This window comes from Wyeomyia smithii, chromosome 1 (genome assembly GCF_029784165.1).
Source record: "Wyeomyia smithii strain HCP4-BCI-WySm-NY-G18 chromosome 1, ASM2978416v1, whole genome shotgun sequence".
NCBI lineage: Eukaryota > Metazoa > Arthropoda > Insecta > Diptera > Culicidae > Wyeomyia > Wyeomyia smithii.
This window is the reverse complement of record NC_073694.1, coordinates 149,165,734-149,190,999: the sequence shown is the minus strand read 5'-3', so window position 1 is coordinate 149,190,999 and position 25,266 is coordinate 149,165,734. Positions and strand designations below refer to the sequence as shown.

The window sequence follows — 25,266 nt, the reverse complement described above, 5'->3', positions numbered from 1 at the left end:
ACGTAATGTTAGTGCTTAACAAATAGCGAAATAAAAGAAATGACTTTTAATTTCGAACAATTTCATCACGGGCGATACCAGGAACGTTCAAATAGTACGAAACCACATTTAAATTATGTTGAGGCCACATATATTAAAGTACATAAACCTGGTAATGAAATGAGAGAAATCGTTTCTGCGGTGGGGGCAAAATGGTTAGTCAAGGAATTTTAATCAATGCCGAAAAAATTTCCTAGTCGATCTGTTAAGAGCACAGGAGTTTTTGTTGAAAATTTAAAATCATCGGGGGGCATCAACACTGGCGAGATAATGGTTTCTTTTGATATCACAGCACTTTTTCCGAGTGTTCCAGTGAAAGAAGCTATAAATCTTTTGGAAGATTGGCTTCTTTCCCAACAATGTGACAACCCTTGGAAAACTAAAGTACGCAGTTACTTGAAGTTAACTCGACTCTGCATGGAAGACAATTATTTTTCATTTCGTGGGAAATTTTACAAACAAACAAAAGGAGCACCGATGGGGAATCCTCTTTCACCTTTCTTATGTGAGCTTTTTATGGCACATTTGGAAAATAAACTAAATGAAAAAGACTGCTTACCAGATCGTTGGTGGAGGTATGTTGATGATATTTTTTGTATTTTACAACAGGGGGACTTGGAAAGTTTTTTGGGAATTTTGAATGGTCTTCATAAAAATATCCAGTTCACTTTGGAAATTGAACAAAACAACAGGCTTCCATTTTTAGATGTAGTCGTTGTTAAAAACTCCAACCACTTTGAATTCGAAATCTTTAGGAAACCCGCACATACTAAGCGGGTAATACCTAACATTTCTAACCACTCCTCCCAGCATAAAATGGCTTCTTTCCACCATATGATCCACCGTATGGAATCTTTGCCTCTCAGTAATGAAGGTAAAAAAAACGAAATGGAATATATTTTTGATATTGGTGAGCAGAATGGATATAACAGAAGAACCATACAAGCCATTTATGACAAAAAGAAACGAATCCAACATAGGAAATCTCACACAACACTCACTCCGCTAACAGAAGATCGGAAGAGAGTAGTGGTTGAATATGACGTCAGTTTCACTCGTCAACTTCGTAAAAAATTTAGAAAATTTGGTATCGATATTATCTACAGTAGTAGAAATAATCAAATGAAAACAAAGTTGGGGTCTACTAAAGACACTATTGACAAATTACATAGGGCTGGTGTTTATAAAGTTGCATGTCCACATTGTGATAAAGTTTACATTGGCCAAACAAAAAGAAATTTAGACATCCGGTTTAAGGAACATACTTCAGAACTTGTAAAGGCTAAGAAAGACTCAGAAAAAGGAATAACTCACTATTTCAGATCCAATTTGAATTTATTTTCGTTCCATAACTTTTGAACCACATATCAAGTTGTTATGAAGTTAGTTATTCGTAAGTTTGAGAGATAACTCGCTCGTATGACACTAGTTATGTTAAATAAGTCGTGTAATCTTTGAGATAATAGACTTTCATTGTTTTAACAATTGAATACATAACGGTTGCTTAAGTTCGATTATAATCAAATGAAATGGGAACGTATAGAGCAGCCAAATTATGAAACCACTTGTTCAATCATAATTCATCAGTTAACCCTTAACTAGCCTGTTCATCTGATATCAATATTGTTCAAATCGGTTGTGTAGTTTCTGAGATAATGAAGTTTCCTGATTTTCACATTTCGATACATTACAGACGAAGTTACAATCCGATTACAGTTAAATTCAATAGGGTGTTAGGAGGCAGCAGGATCTCTAATTTGACACTAATTTAGTGAAAATCGGTTCAGCCATCTCTGAGAAAAATAAGTGAGTTTAGGTAGTCTTGTGAATATTTTTCTTTTCATAGCTGGATTTCACATTTTTGAACCTAACAGTCAAAGTAATAGTCCGATTGCAAAACAAATCAAATGGGTCCTATGGGGCAACTAGACCTTCCATTTGACACCAATTTTATGAAAATCGGTCCAGCCATCTCTGAGAAACATGAGTAAGATTAAATAGTCTCGAGAACACGTTTCTTACCATAACTTTTGAACCACATGTCCAATCTTTGTGAAATTCAAAAGTTATGGGTTTTTTAGGTAGCCCGTTTATTTGCAATTATTTTATTCAAATCGGTTGCGTAGTTTCTGAAATATTGATGTTTCGTGATTTTTGCATTTTGATACATAACCTCTAAACTAGAAATCCCATTACAATAAGATTCAATAGGGTCTTATGGGGCAAATAGACCTTTCATTTGATTCTAATTTTGTGAAAATCGGTTCAGCCATCTCGGAGAAAAATGAGTGAGTTTAAACTACCTCAGGATAACTTTTCTTTACATAACTTTTGAACCATATGTTCAATCATAACGAAATTTAAAAGTTAAGGATTCTGGTGACAGCCCGATCATTTGAAACCAGATTTATTGAAATCGGTTGTGTGGTTTCTGAGATATTGATGTTTCGTGATTTTTACATTTTGATACATAACCTCTTAACTAAAAATCCGATTACAATGAAATTCAATAGCAACCTATGGCGCAACTAGACCTTTCATTTGCAATTAATTTTATGAAAATCGGTCCAGCCATCTCTGAGAAAAGTGAGTGAGAAAAAAAGTTGCACATACACACATACATACATACATACAGAAAATGTTCATTTCGTCGCAAGGGGTCGAGTGGTATATGACATTCGGCCATTGGGACCACTTTTATACCTTTGGTTTTTCCAGTGATTGCTATACCTTTCTAGGAGAAAGGCAAAAACGATCTGATTGTTCCGTATCCGTGCATCGGTTCAATCGGGATTTATCAGCGTGTGAAACGAGCGACAGAAAGTTCAGAGGCGAAAACGTATCGCATTTGAAATTGATATTTTGCTGACAATTCCAACACTGCTTGTAACGGCGAGGTGGTACCCGGCGCAGGGGTCTCCGTTCCATAAAACCTGGCAGGCCTTTCAGTACGTTCCAAATCCATTGCCTGGTGGGAATCAGGCAGGAGTAGGATCAGGTTGTTCCTGACTTGCGCCGGTCGGTGGAGTCATAGTTGCCCATTAAGCGCTATGACTGCTTACCCTAGCCATGACCTCACTGTTTCGGCATAGATCACCATGGGACCACATAGGCGACTACTTCACCATGGACAAGAATAGCAGCTGGAAGGGGGACCCAAATAAATCAAGATAAACTCAGGAAAACCGCAAGAGACGGGTGCGGAGGAAGTACCAAATCCCTTCGCACGAGGTGGCATTCAGCGGTCTCCGCAGAAGAAGGCGGATACAGATGCGGCGAAGCCTGGAGAATGAAAAACGGCGAATCCGTCCGTATCCACACCAGACATTTCGGTAGACGGTCCCTTGCTAGTCAAGGTCGTCGAAAGGTGCATGGACACGCGGCCAAGAGTGCCGGCGTTATCCGAACAACTCGGGGCATAATCGAGTTCTCGGCGAATAGGCGGAATATCGCTGGCGACCTGAAGCAGAGCTTCCTTCTGCTTCGGAGCACCATTGATGAAGCCAGGAAAGAGTACGAAGAACTCGTAGCTCGAGTGAAGGGTGCCGAAAAAGCGGCCAGGACCAAGAGGGTGACTGTATCCAAAGAGGTGCAGATAGACGCCCCCTAGTTCGTGGCGGTTTGCTCTACGGGGCAGGTTGCTAAGCGAACGATGCAGTCCCCGGAGGAAGCGGCCCCCGGGAACACCAAGAAACGGTTGGTCGTGCTACTTCCGCGGGAAAGCATAACAACCGGTTCAAGGTCCACTGGGAAAGCGTCGGGAAGGTGCGACGTGCCAAGATGGCGGAGCGGCCAGAGGACCAAAGAAGGCCAAGAAGGTGCGGAGTAGGGTGGATGCCCTCATACTGTAAACGGATGGGTCCAAGTACTCAGAAGTCTTGAAGAAGATGAGGGATGAAACCCAGCTTAAGTATCTGGGAGCGGATGTGCGGAGTATCCGCCGATTTCGCACTGGCGAGATGATACTTGAGCTCCAGAAGGACGCCAAGAATAAGGGACCTACCTATAAAACGGGAGCTGAAAAGGTCCTAGGGAAAAAGGTGCAAGTGGTACTCACCTCAGAGGTGACTCTCCAGCTTAAAAACCAGTTGTGCAGGCGATGTGGAGGTGCAGGCCATGAAGCAAAGGACTGTGGGGAGTCTCCCAAGTGTGGAAACGGTAACAGGGTTGCGGATAAGTCCAGTATGGCGGCCATATGGACGACGAGCAAGTTCCCGGTTCAGGAAGTTGTCTCAACCTCAGAAGAAGGGTACGTAGTTGCCAAGGTGAACGGAGTATTCTACTGCAGTTGCTATGCTCCGCCACGTTAGTCTACCGAAAGCTTCACCCAGATGGTCGACCGGTTAGCCATGGAGCTAACAGGCGACTTCAACGCTTGGGCTGTAGAGTGGGGAAGTCGCTCCACGAATCAGAGAGGCCAGATCTTGTTGGAAGCTTTGGCAAAGCTCAGCCTAGATCTGACCAACATTGGGTCCAAAAGTACATACAGCAGAAATGGCGCGGAGCCGATCATCGACGTGACGTTCTCCAGCCCAGGACTGATCATGAACTGGAGGGTAGACGATGGCTACACCAATAGCGACCATCAGACGGTCTGCTATAGTGTAGACAACAACGAGAGGCGTCAAGCGACGAGTATGGCCAACACTCCGTTCGCCCGCGGGTGGAAGACATCGCATTTCGATGCCGAGGTATTCGAAGAGGCAATGAGACGAGAGCGCGAGGGGGGCAGTCGGCTTCGCCCGGCGCCCGACCAACTAGTTGCTATGCTATCTCGGGCGTGCGACGCCACCATGCCTAGGACTCGCCAACCTAGGAATGGGAAGGTGGACTGACGAGATAGCGGACCTTCGCAGTGCGTGCCTCCGTGCGAGACGGAGGATGCAGCGTGCGCGAACAGATGAACAGAAGACAGAGCGCCGCGCAGCATTCAGTTCTGCCAGATCGACGCTGAAGAGTGTGATTAAGGCCAGCAAGAGGGCCTGTTTCGATAGGCTATGCGCGAGTGCCAATACGAACCCGTGGGGTGACGCCTACAGGATCGTAATTGCCAAGACTAAAGGCGCGCTGGCGCCTGCAGAGCGACCACAAGCGATGCTGGAGCGAATCATCGAGGGACTCTTTCCGCGCCACGAGCCAAGTCCTTGGCCTCCGGCGGTTGAGTCTCACGTCCGACGTTCCAGTATCTCAGACACAGACCAGGGATGGTCGGCCGACCTGCCGAGCATCCAATCCGTGGGCAACGACAGCCGTGTCGAGGTTCAGGAGGAGGCAAGGGTTACGAATGAGGAACTCATCGTGATCGCCAACTCTCTAAATGTGAGCAAGGCACCGGGACCGGATGGTATCCCTAACCTGGCAATCAGGCTGGCGATAAAAACGGCCCCCGGGCTGTTCCGAGTAGTCATGCAGAGGTGCCTGGATGACTGTCTCTTTCCGGATAGGTTGAAGCGGCAGAAATTGGTCCTACTGCCGAAGGCTGGGAAACCACCAGGTGACCCATCGGCATATAGGCCTATCTGCCTGCTAGACACGGCGGGCAAGGTGCTTGAGAGGATTATCCTCAACAGACTGGTGAGGTACACAGAGGGTGTAAACGGTCTGGCAAGCAACCAGTTCGGCTCTCGGAAGGGCAGGTCCACGCTGGATGCCATCGCCTCCGTCACCAAGACGGCGGAGATAGCACTCCAGCGCAAGAGAAGGGGAATACGCTATTGCGCAATCGTCACGCTTGACGTGAAGAATGCGTTCAATAGCGCCAGTTGGGACTCCATAGCGCTCGCGCTCAGGAGCATCCAAGTACCGGTGTCGCTGTACAAGATTCTGGAAAATTACTTCCAGAATCGAGTACTGGTTTACAACACAGAGGAGGGTCAGAAGTGCGTTCCATTCACCGAAGGGGTTCCGCAAGGTTCCATCCTGGGTCCGGTGTTGTGGAACGTAATGTATGACGGGGTGTTGAAACTAAAGTTTCCTGTAGGGGTTGTGATCGTCGGCTTTGCAGACGACATAACGCTGGAAGTTTACGGCGACTCAATTGAGGAGGTCGAGTTGACGGCCGCGCACTGTATACGCAAGGTCGAGGACTGGATGCGCTTCAGGAAACTGGAGCTTGCGCATCATAAGACGAAGGTCACGATTGTGAACATCCGTAAACCGGAGCAACAGGCGGTGGCAGAGTCGGAGACTACACCATCACTTCAAAGCGATCGTACGGTGTCATACGACGCAATATGTGTCTTGTCCAGCATGATGCCTATAAGCATCGCCATCAAGGAGGACAAGGAGTGTTTCGACCAACGTGACACAAGGGGCATACGAGGTACCAGAAGGTCGTTCTAGATGCTCCGCTGGCAGCGTGAATGGTATAACTCCACAAAGGGCAGATGGACGCAACGACTTATACCGGAGATATCCTGTCAGGCCATGGTTGCTTCAGACAATATCTGCACAGGTTCGGCCACGCGGGGTCCCCCATGTGTCCTGAGTGCGTGGAGGAAGAGGAGACTGCTGAGCATGTCTTCTAGGTATGCTCCCGTTTCGTAAGAGTGAGGAGAGACATGATGGCTGTGAGCGGGCCTGGCACTACTCCAGACAATCTAGTCCGAAGGATGTGCGACGACCCGGACATCTGGAGCGTGGCCTGTGCGGCCGCCTCCCAGATTGTCCTGGAGTTGCAACGTGAAACGTGCCGGGTCAACCACCAATACGCCATGATAGCTAACTACCAGTCTCGAGGTAGTGAGCTAGAATGTTATAAGAGTAAAGAGGGTGCATCGCGCACAAAAGCCACACCCCGACGTAATACTTAACCGTCGTTCCGGGAAGACCAGTGACTGGAGGGGTTTTGGTGGATCGGGACAGGGATCAGTACGTGTTTGGGGGAGTGAAAACTACCTCAGCATCTATCCTCTAGTCTCATCTCCACACCCTGAGTTCTCTCCTCAGGTGTCTGTTCACAGATTTCCCTGCCACCTTAAAAAAATACGATTGTTCTTATTCGTATCATTCTTTGGATTGTTCGTAGTATGTTTATTTCAGCATGCTGCCTTACTAGGGCTGCGATGCCTAGTCTCGCGACGGGGCTGTCGCCTTGGGAGTAGCTGGCGAGACACCGCATTTCATAGTTCAGCCGTCCGCTCCGGATCAGTCGCTGTTTGAACCGCCCCTAACCTGGGGATCAGACGCTCAGCTGGCCTGGGTGTAGCCATAATTCCGAATAGGGAAAGTTCCTAAAAAATTTTAGAAGTAAAAAAAAATGGTATTTTGGAAAATAGAAATAAATACTAGTGTTTAGTGATTGTTACATCAAGGCAACCAGTGAAGAGTTGTACTCAGAGTGGAAAATTTGATTATTCTGTGTCCAACCTTGAAAATAAATAGATGTTCTTTAGTAAAAACTCTTTAGTTCATTTGAACCTCTGGACATATCATTTTGGAGACGAGGATCTCAAGAATCCACGAACATGGCAGAAGATAGAGTTGATCAGCAGCCGCAACCGCGAATTCAAGGTATGATTCTCAAGATGGCCCAACTTTTACAGCAGCCTCGGTTTCAAACCCCGGAGCAGATGCTGGAATATCACCGAGTTTGTCTTCAACTAAGAAAACGGAGTTACGTCCGGACGCTGATTTAACCACTACCAGGACCTCTTCGAGAACGATGCAGGCCAGCTGAATGATGCGGCAAAGGTACGTCTACTTTTCTGGAAGCTGGACACTAGGGTGGGACAAAAAATAAATTCCAGCTCCCATGTACTTTTCGTGTTCCTTATGGGTCCTATAACAATCGTGTAGCTTTTCAGATCGATCGGTGGAACTATATTTTTGAGCCCGATTTTGAAAGTTTCCATACGATTTCATATAACAAAATCCACTTTTTCAAAACTTATTCTCTAGAGATGTCCAGTTGGCTCCTAAAAATATATCGATACTTAATATTTGTTGGAAATTTTCCTAGGAAAAACTCTTCTGAAGACCATAAGAATGCTTGTACAAAAATTTATTCACTCCAAACTAATTGAATGTGCAAAGACTTAGCTTTGCCAGGGACTTGTGATAAGCACCAAGAGTCCCTGTAAGTGCCGGGAATTAAAACATCCGCACTGATTCTACTTTGGAAATCAAATGTTTTATTAATTAACTCCAAACTTAATTCTACCCTACCAAAAAGAGTCGGAGAGAAACAATTCTCTTGTCCGGTTCTTCGTCCTGTCCTTGTCAATCCTAACACTTCTAATTACTTAGCTATTCACTCGTATTTTCTCTGTCTCGCTTAATTTGCTCGCGGACACACACTCGTTATTTACTCAATCGTAAATACGTTCGGTATTTATTATTATTATTCTTATTATTATTTTAGGTTACTTGCCATGTGGCCGTCATCGTTTCGTTCTCATGAAATAAGTAGAATTGCTAAGTGCATTGAAAAATGCTTATTAATCAAACACGCGCGGCTATTATTTCAGAACCTGTCTGTGAGAACGGAATGTAGCGATTTATTCCTAATTCGAGGAACATGCATGGACAAGAATAGTCCTATCCATGGGAAAGTAATGCAAGAGTTTATGAGAATCAAAAGTGTTTCCTAATTTCTTGGAAGGCCTGTTCAAATGTCTGACGAACGGCTCACCATTGAATTTTACTAGCAATACTGCTGCAGCATGCTGCTGTTGCAAATTCAATCATGTGATAAGAAATGATATTGTGTAAAATTTATCTTGGAGGCTTCTCCGAAGACACTATGAGCAAAAATTACACTTTCAAGCTTACTTCTATGCAAAATTATTTCTCATTCTTGAGCAAGTTTGCAATAGCAGCATGCTGTAGCAGTGTTGCTGGAAAATTCAATGGTGAGCCGTTCGTCAGATATTCAATCAGTTTGGGACGAATAACTTTTTCTACAAGCATTACGCTTACGTAGCGCTTTACGGTCTTCAGAGGAGTTTTTCCTAGGAAAATTTCCTAGGAAAATTTCCTACAAATATCATCTATTGATATAATTTTAGGAGCCAACTGGATATCTCTAGAGAATAAGTTTTGAAAAAATGGATTTTCCCATATAAAATTGTATGGAAACTTTAAAAATAGTTTCACCGATTGATCTGAAAAGTTACACGGTTGTTATAGGACCCAAAAGGAACACGAAAAGTGCATGAGAGCGAAAAAATAATACCATCGCTTTTTACCCATATAACCGTGTCCCAGTCTACTGGACACCCACTCGCACAGCTGCTATCTCAACTACGTCCTGTCAAAGCTTCCCAAGGACGTGAAGTTTGAAGACACAGTCAAGATTCTCAATCAAATCTTCGGGCATCAAACGTCAACGTTCCGGAGGCGGTTCATGTGTCTTTTCACGATTATTGTTTGCCGATTGCCGATGAACACTCAGCAAGCAGAGAGCACTCAACCGCTGTTCAACCATTGTTGACCCCAGCCAGGTTTTCACCCGACGTAATGTGCTGAACGGGCTTTCGGCTAGCAGGTCTATAAGATCCAGCTCTTCCAAGTTCTCACGGTCTGCTCTAATGCTGCTGCAATGTTGATACCAAACTTCCACCTCTCCAACAAAATTGTCAACTTCGTAAAAAATTACAAAACTTTCGGTCTAGCGCTTGAACTCTTCCAACGACATGTGTATTACGTTAGCGGGATGCAGCAAGGACAACGCGAAGGCAGGTACACTATCTTCACCGAACCGTGTTTCCAGTGAGGTTACAAGAGAATCAAGGTAAGGAATTGTCACAGCTCGGTACCAATACTCCAAGCTAGTTGGGGCAGGCAGATTTGCACGGTACTTTTGCCGCTGCAATGTCCTTGATAAATCAACTGAAAAACCTGTGCAATTCCACGCAACATAGGGCAAGCATTTCAATCAATTATTTTTTATTTGACTCATACTTTACACAGATGTTTCTATGGGCTAAAGATGTCGTTTTGTGCTATTGAAGAGAGAGAGAGAGAGTTATTGAAAACAAAATTCTGCACCAATGTCAACAACTAAGTGCTTTAACGGCCCCCCTCTGGCTACGCCTATGGGCAAGCTGCTCTTCAAGGAGAAAAGCTCTCCCTTTTCTGTCAGCCTGCGACCAAGTTCTCACCGATTTTCCCTTGGTTGCTCGTATCCCAGTCGGTATTACGTGGAGGTAGGGATAGGAGTTGCTGGGCATTATGCTATGGACCACACTGGGGTTTATCTTATGCCAACTAGTGCGGGTGTACTGCTGGTACGCATTTGCCCAGTCGTTAACCAACCATTGTTTGAGATACACTTTTGGAAAATCGGTAAATAACATCAATTGTCTAAATCATACCAAGCAGCCTCTTCTCCAGCACAGCCGACACTAACGGATACAACCAATCTGACTTTGTAAACGATTTGTTGTTGTTGTTGTTGTTTTACTCGAGGTCACTTTCTGTTTCCGATGATTTTTTACTTTCTTTACCATTTCCTATTCTTCTTCATTCCTTGATATATAAGGTACCATTTGAACATTTCACCCCATCATTCACATTCCAAAACCGTACCAGTGACATATGGACGCTAGGTGCTAGCCGTTGAAAGGAGGAAAAACAAAATAGTACCAGTCATCTCGTGCCAGGTTTCACCCGTAATGCTGGTGCGGACTGCAAAAGTACTAAAATGACTGGAATTCTGGCTGGAATAACCAGAGAACAAGAATCGCCTTTTGGTGCCTCAAAGTGTTGTAATTGAAGTGGCTAGTTGAATTCGTATTTGCTGCCTACTGAGAAAGGAAGAATACACCGAATTTGCTAATACTAATGTTTGTCTTGTCATTACAAGCTACAAACAAATGCTTCTCTAATTCGAACATCTGCGAAGTGGAGATGCCAATATAAATAAGGTTACATTCATATTTTTTATTCATAATAATTATTGTTCAAAGCGCTATAATGTTTCAGTAAATAGAAAAGCACTCTTAGATAGAAAATATAGAAAAATACCGTAGTGCCAAGTCATGCGGTCGTGTCTTTGATACCACCCTTTTACTATTTTTATGTGAGTGTAACCTTCTACCATTTTTGAGTGTATTTGTACAAGTTTTTGACGTTTCTGACACGCGTAGTGAGTGGAAACGGAAACAAACGTCAGTGCGTAAAAATAGTTCTTCAAAATTATTGAAATTGGCACTTAAAATTTTTCTCTGTTACACAAAAAATACGTATAATCGAATCTTGAAACAAATGGCATCAATTAAGGTTTGTGTAATCTATTTCTATTCAAAATGTTTGGTAATACAAAACATCGTTAATTCAAAATGTTCAATCAAGTCGTTGGAAAAATTACCAAATCCTACAAATCTGACATTTGTATCAAAAGCTACTTTGAGAGGCAGAGAAACAGGTTCCACAAACCTTAAATGCTAGTTCTTGCGAATATTGGACTTTTTTTGATTTTCGTAGGACAACGTCGATTACATACAAACCGGCAGATTGAAATGGGTTAACTGCAGTTAAAGGTTTTTTTTTCGATACGACCTTGACTTTACAGCAAGATACATATAAGTATGCACGTGTATTACTCAGGTAAATAAATGAATATTAATAACGGAAAAACATTCAGATTTTTTTTTCTGTTATAATCGTATTTAAGTCACTCTTGTCAGTTTCTGCTAGAGGATTAACAAGTTGGTATTTGGGACACTTGTGCAATTCAGTGAATCTTATAAGACCTATGCAAAATTATGCAGTTTTGTCCCTTGTTACCATAAATTTAACGCACTGTGCTGCGCCCGGAACCGTTTCATCTACCTTTTTGATATCTGCGTTAGAAAAATTCACCAAAGGCATGGATTGTGTATGGAAAATTTGATCTTGAAACTTTTTCGTAATTTTTACCATGTGGTGTGTGGTAGTGATAAATATCATACTATAAAAATCTTGTGTGTTTTAGCTTTCCAACGATAAATTAATTATTTAATTCGGTACAGTTGTGTGAGAGCTAACGTTACATGCTCATATTTGTTTTCACAGAATGTACGTATAATGCAGAAATACGTGTTCCCATGTCAAAACCTTCTCCAAGTCTTTGAGGTACAATAGCAACACACTTTGAATTTCCTCTGCGGTCGCCACGCGTCTATCTGTGGTGGCATTCAGCTGTGCTCTTAGTGTCAGGTTTCCGTCTGCCGACGAAAGCCTCACAGTGACGTTCTAGGACCCTGCGCAGTCGAGCTGCCTTCGCGGCTACCCGTTATAGGCAATCGCAACTACGTTTTGAGCAGCAGGACAAATATCCAGTTGGACACCTATTGTTTGTTTCAAACTCGGTCTTGAATACACTTTTCATCCGTGACCAAGAATCGGGAAAAGCTGCTGAACGTAATCGACAAAAAATAGTAAAAAAGTGGTAAAAAGTAGAAAAAACTATATGGGGTAATTTACAGTTAGGAGAAAACAGCAGCAACTTTACACGTTTGCTAGTGTGCGTAGGTGAAAAGTCACTTATCTATATGGCAGGCAGACAATATAATTGACTTACCAGCGGCTGTGAACTTGAAGCTAGATGTTGAGATAATTTTGGAAAAAGCGGGTACCCATTTCCGTGACTATTATGCCCCGTACTCCCTTACCATTGATCACCTTTTTTCATTGCACGTAGAGGTCGAAAGCATTCATATAGGCTAACGCAACCTGGTGGAAAGAGTAGGATATTCCAGGGATGAAAACCTCAGTGATGGAACTTAGCATGGACGAAAACCTCAGTAATGAAAATTAGCATGGACGAAAGCCTCCGAGATATCTTATAACAGTAATGACTACAGACATAGATTTTTTAGGAAAGAGTTTTGTTAGGACTTGGTTTAAGACAGTATTTTTTATTAATCTACATTTTTTGTGAGATTAATTACCAACTTTATAGGCTGGTTCGACGACTGGGAGGAGTTCTCACAAAACCAAAACCTTTTTCAGATAACTTTTTTAGGTGTAGCGGTACAGAATGTGACATATTTAAAAATCAATAGCTCGGCTCAGACCCTGCTTTCAAGCCTCATATTTGACATGGTGATGGGCCAGGGTATGCAGCACATATCTGGGCTGGTGCCGTTGATGTGTTTTTTCATGTTTCATATAAAAATTTTTGAATTACTTTTTCAAGTATGGCGGTACAAAATGTGACATATTTAAAAATCAATAGCTCAGCTCAGACCTTGCTTTCAAGCCTCATATTTGACATGGTGATGGGCCAGGGTATGCAGCACATATCTGGGGTGGTGCCGTTGATGTGGTTTTTCATGTTTCATATAAAATTTTTTGAATCACTTTTTCAAGTTTGGCGGTACAAAATGTGACATATTTAAAAACCAATAGCTCGGCTCAGACCCTGCTTTCAAGCCTAATATTTGACATGGTGATGGGCCAGGGTATGCAGAACATATCTGGGGTGGTGCCGTTGATGTGTTTTTTCATGTTTCATATAAAAATTTTTGAATTACTTTTTCAAGTTGGTGGTATAAAATGTGACATGTTCAATAATCAATAGCTCGGCTCAGACCCTGCTTTCAAGCCTCATATTTGACATGGTGATGGGCCAGGGTATGCAGCACATATCTGGGGTGGTGCCGTTGATGTGTTTTTTCATGTTTCATATAAAAATTTTTGAATCACTTTTTCAAGTATGGCGGTACAAAATGTGACATATTTAAAAATCAATAGCTCGGCTCAGACCCTGCTTTCAAGCCTCATATTTGACATGGTAATGGGCCAGGGTATGCAGCACATATCTAAGATGGTGCCGTTGATGTGTTTTTTCATGTTTCATATAAAAATTTTTGAATTACTTTTTCAAGTTTGCTGGTACAAAATGTGACATATTTAAAAATCAATAGCTCGGCTCAGACCCTGCTTTCAAGCCCCATATTTGACTTGGTGATGGGCCAGGGTATGCAGAACATATCTGGGGTGGTGCCGTTGATGTGCCATGCCACAGCTGTCCGTTGCACTGCTGCTGCTAAAGAAGAACTGCTGTTGTTGCTGTCTGGAAATAATATGAGCAGTTTCGACTGGAACAGGCTCTTATATGGGCCATATAGTATATTCCCAATTACTAGGTCTATATTTCTGTCGACCGTGCTTGGAAAGCAATCAGAATTTTTCATTTTGACAAGGCATGACAACTTTCAATAGTACAATAGTTTGAATAATAAAATTATAATTTCTGCAATTGGGAAAAATCGTAGAAGATTTTCGAATCTATTGCTGCAAAAACGAAGAAAAACCATCGAAAACTAACCGATTCATTAGCATTTGAAATTGGGCATATTGAAAGACGTAGTTCTATGTCAAAACAGTAGCTAACAATATCTATACAGTTTCGTAACGATAGATGAACTCGACAACTTTGTACAGGTGAGCTAAACTAAACTTGTTGACCTATCTCATAAGAAGTAATGATACGAAATTAGAGGACCTTTTCGTTGCTTCGCTAATTTATGTGATGAGACGAACATGCATAACGGTAGTCTAGCGGTTGACATCGTTGAACATCTGGCAATTGTTAACTTTAACTTGAAACTGTTCAAGTGTACTACATTATTGAAGTATTTATTGCCCGGAAACAATTTTTAGTTCAGCTGCCATCCGCCCAATGGTAGCTTCATAAGCTGTAAATCAACAAAATTGTTTTTTTGGTAACGCCTTAATATTCAAAATTGTTTGATAAAATTTGTCTGAGACAGTTAAATAAATGAGAATGTTGGGGAATTCAAAGTGCAAACTACTTATAACGTGTTATATTTATTTATTCCTCGTAGATAACAAAATTGGTTTAGATCAATTTTTTTCCGAAAAAGGGTGTCATGATTTATAACTCCGACGAGATGGTATCCCTGACAGAATGAGACTTATAGAATTGTTCAATATGAGTCGGAAAATAACTAACAGAGAACATCTCTGGCAAAGCTTTCGAAAGTTAATATTATAATAAAGATTTGAATTGTTTTAAAGCTACCATAACTGATAAAATTTAATTTAATATCAATTAGAAATCTATTTGCTAATATAAACAATTTTCCGCTTGAACCGGCTTTTTGTGCTTGAAGCGGCTTTTAGTGCGTAACTGGATGTAATCTTAGGTTTTGCGCCTCAGTTTGTAATCAGATGTCACTTTCTAGCCTCACGATTTAGGGTTCGTATACCGGCTTAATGCTTCAAGGCATTGTAAAAGAGGCAACCGATTTCGATCGCGCAGGTTGCTAGCAGATATCGCTCGCAACGGCCAAAATTATGGTTTGTGTCTCGGCTATCATCTTAAAGCATAGCGCGAGTTTCCTTGATTGTCATCAGATGTCGCTATTTATTACCAAAATTATGGTTCGTGTCGCGGCTAATCGGTTTTCTGCTTGAATAAGCTTTTTCTGCGTGGCTTGACGCCGGGCAAAATCTGCTCGAAATCCGAAAAAAATCTATCTGATTCGAAAAAAATATCGCTCGCACAGACAGAAGTCTGTAAAATTTGCACACATTTTGAGAAAATCTAGGGAATATAAGCAGATTCTTACAAAAATCTGCAAACCCTGTGGAAAAACTGCAATTATCTGCATATCAATGAAAATATTAACTAATTCTGGCAACCACATTCGATTTCGCATAATTTTTCATATAAGGCGTCGTATACAAACTACGTAACGTATTAGGGGGTTGAGTCTGCGTTACTCATTGTTACATAGGAGGGAGGGAAGCTTAAAGCACATCTGTTCAACTGAAGAACCAAAAACGAGACAAAATCTCTTTATTTTAAGTATCGACATCTAGCGGTGGAGAGAATGCATTTTACACTCGAAATTTCATCACGCTTATATTCCATTCATTCAACAAAAGGACCGTATGAGCTCTCGCCGCTTTTTCGTCGAGAGAATCCTTTGTTCTCCCCGGTGCTGGTATAGCGAGGGTGCCTTTTCATGATAAACGTACAGTGCCACCTGCATACGTGCAACGGGTTTTAAGTAGATATATTTTTAATGAATTTCATTGTTGCCCAAGTTGAAAACTGAATATCTTGACTAACGACAATTATTTTTTTATATTATACCTAATGTCGTAGGCAGTGCTGGTACAGCGCGTCTGATATGCATTTCTAGCAATGTTAGGTATAAAAAACGGTACGAGAAAAAAATATTGTCGTTGATCGAGAAATTCGGTTTCCAAGTCCAACGAAAATATTCAAGTAAATCAACTAACAGGTTAAAATAGTTCCAACAGTCGTGAGGTGTACGATCCAAGAAATTTGTTAGACAATGTTTGAATGGTTGAAAGATTTTTAGTTTAATTTGTTCTATTGACGTTGATTGTGAATTGTTACTGAAGTTCCACTTCAAAGATCTCTTGAATGCGGTCCTGTGTGAAGTGCGGTCGGGCCTGTGAACATGAATTTGATAGATTCAACTATTCAAGATCACCTTTTTGCCTGGTTATTAAAGCAAAAAAAAAAAATCATAGTCTTTTCGGCAGCCGAGCAGGAAAGTCGTTTTTCTTGAGTGCTCTGTGAATTACCGAAATTAATATCTCGCTTCTTTCTAGCGTTGGTGTTGTGTGGCGTGCGAATACGCGTCGTTATTAGTGGGGGAGCCCCGACTGCCGAACAGCGCCAGTGGTAGTGATGCTAAGCGGCGCGATTGCTGCGTGCGCGTGTGAAGGTGGTGAGTCGTGCTTGTTTTGGCGCGAGTGCTGAAAGGTGTCGTGCTGGTCCAGCATCAGCGTAGGTCGATTCCCGCAGCAGAGGAGTACGGAGCTGTGGTAGTGGTTAGTTGGCGCGTGTGCTGTGGAACCCTGACGGGAGGAAAGCGTACGGCGTCGCCGCTCTGCAGTTGAAGAGACAGCGCAAGCAGTGCTGCTGATTCACATACATATAAAGATAAGTGACACAACCTTTATATTTTTTTTTTAAACTTTTTATTTCCATATATACATACAGATATATTTCGATTTCGTATTTCCTCTCCTATTTATATATAGTCATACTCTTTAGCTTTAAATATATAAGTATTTCAATATATTCCATATATATTAATTAGTAGCGGCATATAGTTCACAACCGCTATGGCGGTAGGTGGATTGCCTATTCCACCGGACATCTCATCTTGCTCAGAAGGTGACGAGCCCGGGATGGATTTTTCTGACATCCCGAATAATGAAAATAACGCTTTTTTCGATGTCGTTAAAAAGCGTAAAAGACCCCGTAAAACTGCCCCGGTTATCCCATCCAGTAAAGATGAGTCAACTCGGGTTAAAATGTATCAGGTTAACCAACCTGGTCTACGTTGGGTCGTGTATTTCCGACCCAAAAACAAGCCTCTCAGAGTTTTACAGATATGCAAAACTCTAAAGGAAAAGTACTCGAGCTTGACCGAGGTCTACAAGGTCAAAGCGGATAGACTCAAAGCAACATTCTCGGATCCCCGACAAGCAAATGCTGTCGTCCAGGATCCAAATTTCAATATCGAGTACCGCGTTTATATACCGGCACGCGTAGTTGAAATAGAGGGTGTTATAACCGAGGCTGACCTCACCGAAGAGGATGTTGTGAAAGGTATTGGATGCTTTAAAAATCCATCCCTTCCTGAAATAAAAATCCTCGAATGCAGGAGAATGTATTCGAAGGATAATACGGGCAATTATTCCCCAAATGACTCGTTTAGAGTGACTTTTGAGGGAAAAGTACTCCCGGATTTTGTCGAGCTCCACAAGCTTCGACTACCCGTGAGACTTTTCTTTCCAAAAGTCATGACGTGTACGAATTGTTTGCAGTTAGGGCACACGAAGACCTACTGCAACAAGAAACCTAAATGCTCCAAGTGTGGTGAAATCTCCGAGATTAACCACGCTTGCGGCGATCAAGAGACAAAATGCTGTCTTTGTGGTGGTGATCCACATGAAGTCGAGGCGTGTCCAAAATATAAACAACGCTCAGAAGCGTTAAAAAAATCGACAAAACAACGCTGTAAGCAGTCATTTGCACAGATGCTTAAGACTGCCTTACAGCAACAGGAAAACCCATATTCCAGCTTGGAACATGACGATCCCAATGATGATGAAGAGGTATATCAACCTCTTCCGTCAAGTGGAGCCGTGCGTAAACGACCAAGCGTATCTTCCCCCAAGCTTCCTAGAAAGGAGCAGAAGAAAACACATATAGATACCCCAAGTGGTCCACCTTCCAAGCAAAATATTGCTAAGCCGTCACCTCCAGGATTCAAGCTTAATCCTGAGGGTAACAATTTCGATAAAGAGTTTCCCAAACTACCAGGAAAACAATCTGCTTCCGCCAAAAAACAGACATCGGAATCTGAAATACCGACCACTGATGGACGTATCTCATTCAAAATGATCGTTGAATGGATATTTACCACTTTTGGTCTATCTGATTCCCTCAAGAGTATGATTTCGGCTTGGCTTCCAACAATTTGCATGTTGGGTAAGCAATTAAGCACCAAATGGCCCCTCCTCGCGTTCGTATCCTTCGATGTCTAAATCAGACAGCCGAAATGACGAATCGACAACAAGGATCATACAATGGAACTGTAGAAGCTTGATCCCCAAATTAGATAAATTTAAACTCCTGCTTCACGATAGCAAATGCGATATTTTCGCGCTATCTGAAACATGGTTGTCAACTGATACGACACTTGCCGTTCAAGACTTCAATGTCATCCGTTTAGACCGAGGAAACTCTTATGGCGGAGTGCTCCTTGGTATCAAAAAATGCTACCCATTCTTCCGAATTCCTCTCCCAGCAATTGATGCAATAGAAATTGTTGCTTGCCATATAACAATTGCTGGGGAGGGCCTCACTGTCGCATCAGTCTACATTCCGCCTAGAGCGGTTATTAACCGGTTGCAGCTGTCACAAATAACGGAACTGCTTCCGTCTCCACGCCTCATCCTGGGAGATTTCAATTCTCACGGTACGGCGTGGGGCGCACCCAGGGATGATAGCCGCGCTGTTCTTATTGAAAGCTTTCTCGATGACTTCGATATGACCTTATTGAACATACCTGGGTTAGCTACGAGAATTGCAAGGCCTCCAATACGAGAGAGCACATTAGACTTGTCGATGTGTTCCTCCTCAATGGCTTTGGACTGCAAATGGGAGATTATTCAAGATCCCCACGGTAGCGACCATTTGCCAATCAGTATTTCGATTAAGAGCAGGCTCCATTCTGCTACCACAGTCGAAGTAGAGTATGATCTTACCCGGAATATTGATTGGGAAAAATTCTCGAACACAATATCCCAGGGTCTCGAAACAACGGATGAGCTTTCTTCATCCGACGAATACAACTTCCTTGCAACATTAGTGCTAGATAGCGCGTTGCAATCTCAGAAGAGACCTGCCCCTGAGAACAAGTTGAAAATTCGTCCCAACAAGCAATGGTGGGACAAAGAATGCACCGAGATAAAAAAAGCTCTAAAAGCATCATACATAGCATTCAGGGATGGTGGTTCAATTGAGCTTTATGATCAGTTTAGGGAGCTGGAAATAAAACAGTCTAAGCTACACAAACTGAAAAAAAGATCATACTGGCAAAATTTCATAAGCTCGTTACCCAGAGATGCTTCTATGAGCTATCTCTGGAATACGGCTCGAAAAATGCGCAATAGGTCGGACCGTAATGAGGCTAATGAATACTCTGAACGTTGGATCTATGATTTCGCGAAAAAGGTATGCCCAGACGCTGTCCCATCACAGCAAAAATTTAGCGATACAACAGCTATTGAAGAATCAGAATTTACCATGTTGGAGTTTTCAATTGCCCTCGCGTCTTGCAAGAACAAGGCTCCAGGACCGGACAGGATCAAATTTAATTTGATGAAAAACCTGCCGGACTCGGCCAAGCTACGATTTCTTAAACTGTTTAATAAGCTTATCAGGAACAATATGATTCCGGAAGCTTGGAGACAGGTTAAGATTATCGCAATCAAAAAGCCAGACAAACCTGCCGCAGATCACCGCTCGTACAGGCCGATTGCGATGCTCTCATGCATACGCAAATTGCTTGAAAAAATGATCCTGCGTAGACTTGACAACTGGGCAGAAACAACTAACCAACTATCAGAGACCCAGTTCGGCTTTCGTAGGGGCAAGGGCCCTAACGATTGCCTGGCATTGCTAGCCACAGAAGCGGAAATGGCTCTTGGCAGCAAACAACAAATGACCTCGGTTTTCCTGGATATCACAGGCGCATTTGATTCAGTTTCAATCGAAATTCTTTCCGAGAAACTGCATCAGAGAGGATTCTCCCCTATATTAACAAACTTTTTGATCAACCTGCTGTCTGAAAAGCATTTACTTTTCAACCACGGTTCTTCAACAATAACACGAACAAGCTACATGGGTCTCCCCCAAGGCTCTTGTCTGAGTCCGCTGTTGTACAACTTCTACATCAGTGACATCGACACATGCTTGACGGACGGCTGTACAATGCGCCAGTTAGCTGACGACTGCGTTGTATCAGTCACGGCGACTCTAGCTGTAGACATGAAAAACAGCCTGCAAAATACGCTAGATAATCTGACCGGTTGGGCCAGTTGTCTTGGAATCGAATTCTCGCTTGAAAAAACGGAGATGGTAGTCTTTTCAAAAAAGCGACCACCACCTCGCTTCGAGCTAGTTCTGTCCGGAATACCCATCACTCAGTCACCTAGCTTCAAGTATCTAGGAGTATGGTATGACTCTAAGTGCACATGGGAAAAACATGCCAATTACCTGAAGCAAAGATGCCAACCGAGAATTAATTTTCTTCGGATGGTAACAGGAACATCATGGGGAGCGCATCCAGAGGATTTAATACGACTCTACCAAACCACTATTCTCCCCGTAATAGAATACGGCAGCATATGCTTCAGAGGAGTCGCAGCCTCACACATGCTGAAGCTAGAGAGGATACAATACCGTTGTTTGCGTATCGCTCTAGGCTGCATGCAATCGACACATACCATGTCCCTAGAGGTCATTGCGGGAGTACTACCACTCAAAGAGAGGCTATTCGAGTTGGCTCTTCGTTTCCTCATCAGATCGGAGATAGCAAACCCAATGATAATCGAGAACTATGAGAAGTGTTTGGAAGTTGTTCAGAAACCCTGTATGTCAGTATACCAGCGGTTCATGACCATGGAGATAAACCCTTCGGTTGTTGCTCCATCCCGTGAGATTTCAACATCGCTCAACAATTCTTCTGTTGTATTTGATTTGACGATGAAACAAGAAATCCATGGAATTCCCGAACACCTTAAACCAACAGTTGTGCCATCAATATTTTCGGCAAAATTCGGCCACCTCCCAGTACAGAACTCCTTTTTCACGGACGGATCTGTGATGGATGGACAATCCGGATATGGCGTTTTTAACACAGATCATCACATATCCCGCAAACTGGCACAGCCTTGCTCCATATATGTAGCTGAATTAGCTGCCATACACAATTCGCTGCGAATTATCGAGCTCAAGACACCAGGCAATTATTTCATCTTCTCGGACAGCCTCAGTTCTATCGAAGCTCTCCGATCGATTAAACCGGTCAAGCACCCGTCCTATTTCCTTCCGGAAATTAGACGGATATTAGAAGTGCTGGTTGATCGGTCTTTCATCATCTGCTTTGTGTGGGTCCCCTCTCATTGCTCAATCCCAGGCAATGAAGAAGCTGATTTATTAGCGAAAAGGGGTGCCATAGAAGGAGATATATTTGATAGACCGATCATCTATACCGAGTATTTTCACCTGCCTCGACAACTGGCCCTGGCAAACTGGCAGGAAAAATGGGATAAAAACGATCTTGGGCGATGGATGCACTCGATTTCGCCCAAAGTGTCTACAAAAGCTTGGTTCAAAGGGTTAGATTTAACTCGAGATTTCATTCGAGTTATTTCGCGCCTAATGTCCAATCACTATGTTGCAAACGCACACCTTTATCGAATAAACTTAGTCGATAGTAATCTGTGCGAATGTGGAGGGTACGAAGATATAGATCATATAGTCTTCGTATGCCCTAAGTACCACAGAGCGAGGACCAAGCTTATTGATTCTCTCCGAAAACAGAAAGTGACATTTACAATGCAAGTACGGGATGCGCTTGCTAGCCGCAACCCAGCGCTTGTAATACCTATTTATAACTTTTTAAGAGATATCAAGTATCGAATTTGATTATCTCCCTGCTTCTTCTTCTTATTTTTCCAACACAACCTCCATCAAAAAGTTTCACACTAATTCTGTTCCTTTTTTTTTTCTTTTATTGATCTTTTTAGAGACACATGAATCATCGCTTCTTTCTGAGAGACATGATCCACCAAACATAGATATAAGTTTTGATTTCTAAAGATATAAGGAACCATCACACCTTAACGAATAGTATTAAGAATTGATATTTACTCATACAGAGAAGAACTTTATTTATTATTGTTATTGTTAGCCGTAGGTCTAAATGATATGTATTTTTAAATTGTATTTATAAAAGAGAAAAGATGAGAGGGTTTTTATGCCTGTTTGAGGAGGAGCAGTCGGGATACAGGCTCTACTCAAGCTGGCTTTTCCCTACTCCAAAAGATATTCGGCCCCGTTATGCTTTGCGGTTGGGCCTAAATAAATATTAGAGTTTTAAAAAAAAAAAAAAAAAAAAAAGCAAAAAAAAATAGTTTTTTGGTGCATGTTCAAACTATTGGAGCGAACTGTTCGAACGATGCACTGTAAAATCAATGTAGGATGAAACAGCAAAAATGAATGCGAAAGCTTGGGCACCGATTTGCTGCAGAGTTTTGTTCGAAGTTGCATATCTGTTCTGTGCTTAAAGGCCTAGAGCTAAGACAAGACGTGACAGCTGGTCACCGTTACATTCAACCAGTTTGAACCGGTTGCTGATTGGCTGAATTCGATAACGCAATCGTCACGTAGAAAATACAACGAGGTTACTTTTCACTGTAAAGCAGTGATGCTGGTGAGTCATAATTTAGCTATTATAATTGTTCATAAATAATGATGCAAAAGTATGCAAGGTACATGATATTACCGAGTAATGCATTTCACTTTTATAACTTGAAAAATGCATTGATTAATCGTTTATTACTATTTCGGTTGAACTCCAAGAAACTTAGAAAGAAAAAATTTGGGTACCAAGAAACTTAGGAAGAAAAAATTTGATAATAGAAGTATGCTTTATTGAACATAAAATAATAAATAAGAATTGAGTATTATTCGCCTATATATTGCAATTTTAATTTGTTTCATTTTCATTGACCTGCAGAAGTTGTTAAAAATAATCATTCTGGCATCAACGGTATGGAACGTTAAAAAAAATTTCGACGGGGATGACGGCCGCTACGAAAAGAAAAATAAGAAGCCAGCTGTCGCGTCTTGTCTTAGGTTTGGCCGACTGAATTTCCGTCGATCTGGCAGCCATTCTAAAATTTCAAAGAGCTAGCAACATTGCAAATAATAAAATCATTACATGACTACTCATATTTTCAGTTTCATAGTTTTTTTTTGTTTCAGTTTATTTTGCTACATATAGTACTACACTTTCACTTTTTTTATTCACTTTCACTATTTAATTCTATCACTTTTAACTTTTCACTTGCATATACGTATTTCAACACTTACTTAGTTCCGTCGTCAGTGCTTTTTTGGACTGTGGAGAAAATAGCGAAACCCCAAGAATGTTATACCTAAGTAGGTAAACAAATGGGGCAAATTTTAACTCAGAGAACGTAAACAACTTGAGTTAGGTAGAGAAATGCTGCCTGGTGATCCATGCCTTGTCGGGGAGTTTTCGGTAGAAATTTAAAAAGCCAAGAGAAATGATTACCCTGATCTCTGTTGAGGAGGGTAGCTGGGTTTTGTTTGAAAATTTCTAAACTTTCTGCGACATCTAATTTCCAAGGGGATGTTACTGATCGAACTAGACTAATGTTGTCGGTAGTCATAGCGTGATCTTCATGAAATATATGTTCGGCTATTTTGGAAGCAAGAGATCAGGGAAAATAGAAAGTAGGTCTATGGCGTTATGATTTTTGTTACCATTCAAAAAATAAAATATCGTGAAGATTTTTGGAATTCAATGCTTTGTTTTTTTTGTTATATTTTAGTTTCATTTCTTTTTTCGCATTTTGCTATTGCTTAATCACAATACTTCCCATTTACTAAGACAAAATTGACATGCCAAACATTATTATGTTCGATTGGAACAAGTTTTGACAGTTCGATTGGAACTTTTCAGTGACAGTCGTCCAAACTTTAACTATAGGGCTTTATGCCATCCCCGTGAGGGATGGTTTTTAAACCGGTTAAACGATGCAAATAATTGTAAACAAATCTGGCATCTATGTAAACGTAAACGTCATATTTGGCAGTAGCTGTTGTTGCTCTTTTCTTGCTATCTCGTTGTTCTTTGAAGAGCCGCTTTCTGTGCGCTCAGCAATCTACCTCGATATTTTTAAACATTTTAGGCGCATTCGCCTTTTGAAAAAATATATTCCGTTGCTGTTTGTTGCTCGTGTTTTGTATAAAAGACGCGTTGGGGAAATAGGAACCACTAGCAGTACTATCGCCATGATTGTAACAAAAGTGACCAGTGTTGAACAATACAATCAAATAATCGGGTAAGTTGTATAATGTACATACGTCTATCTAGCCGGTTTACCTCAAACTTTTTTTTACAAGATCTTCCTCGGTTACGGTAGCATTATTTTCGGCAGAATGGGCCGAACAGTGTCAACAGATTCAAAAAGTGATGTCGGAATTAGCGAAACAAGCGCCCTTTGCTAAGGTTCAATTCTTAGATGTTCCCGCTGAAGATTTGCCCGAGGTGGCCCTGAAGCATCAGATTGATGCAGTGCCGACAGTAATCTTCTTCAAAGCTGGAAGTGCAGTAGATCGGATTGATGGTGTGGATATTGCGTCTTTAACATCCAAATGTAGAAAATTTGCCGGACTTACTGGTGTTGAGCCGGAAGTTGGGGGCAGTTTGGATGATCGGCTCAAAGCACTGATTAACCGTTCGAAAGTAATGATTTTTATGAAGGGAGATCGTGATACACCTCGTTGCGGTTTCTCTAAGCAGTTGATCGCAATTATCAACGAAACCGGGTGAGTGGTAGCAATGGGTTTATCTCTGATCGGATGATCTTTCTTTTCAAATGCTAATTTGTGACTGCTTACTATTATAGAGTCGCATATGATACATTCGACATTCTTTCTGACGAGGAAGTGCGACAAGG

At 41.9% G+C, this 25,266-nt stretch overlaps 1 protein-coding gene across 1 annotated transcript in view; it reads left to right on the top strand.

The window, feature by feature from the left end:
* The first annotated feature begins 24,390 nt into the window (after positions 1–24,390).
* The window catches only part of LOC129731166 (glutaredoxin 3), a 1,075-nt gene continuing 199 nt past the window's right edge, over positions 24,391–25,266 (top strand). The window contains exons 1-3 of the mRNA XM_055690975.1: positions 24,391–24,648; positions 24,710–25,135; positions 25,216–25,266. The exon at positions 25,216–25,266 is cut by the window's right edge and continues 199 nt beyond it. Coding sequence (XP_055546950.1) covers positions 24,599–24,648; positions 24,710–25,135; positions 25,216–25,266 — 527 coding nt within the window. The 5' untranslated portion in view covers positions 24,391–24,598. The remainder of the gene's footprint in view (positions 24,649–24,709; positions 25,136–25,215) is intronic.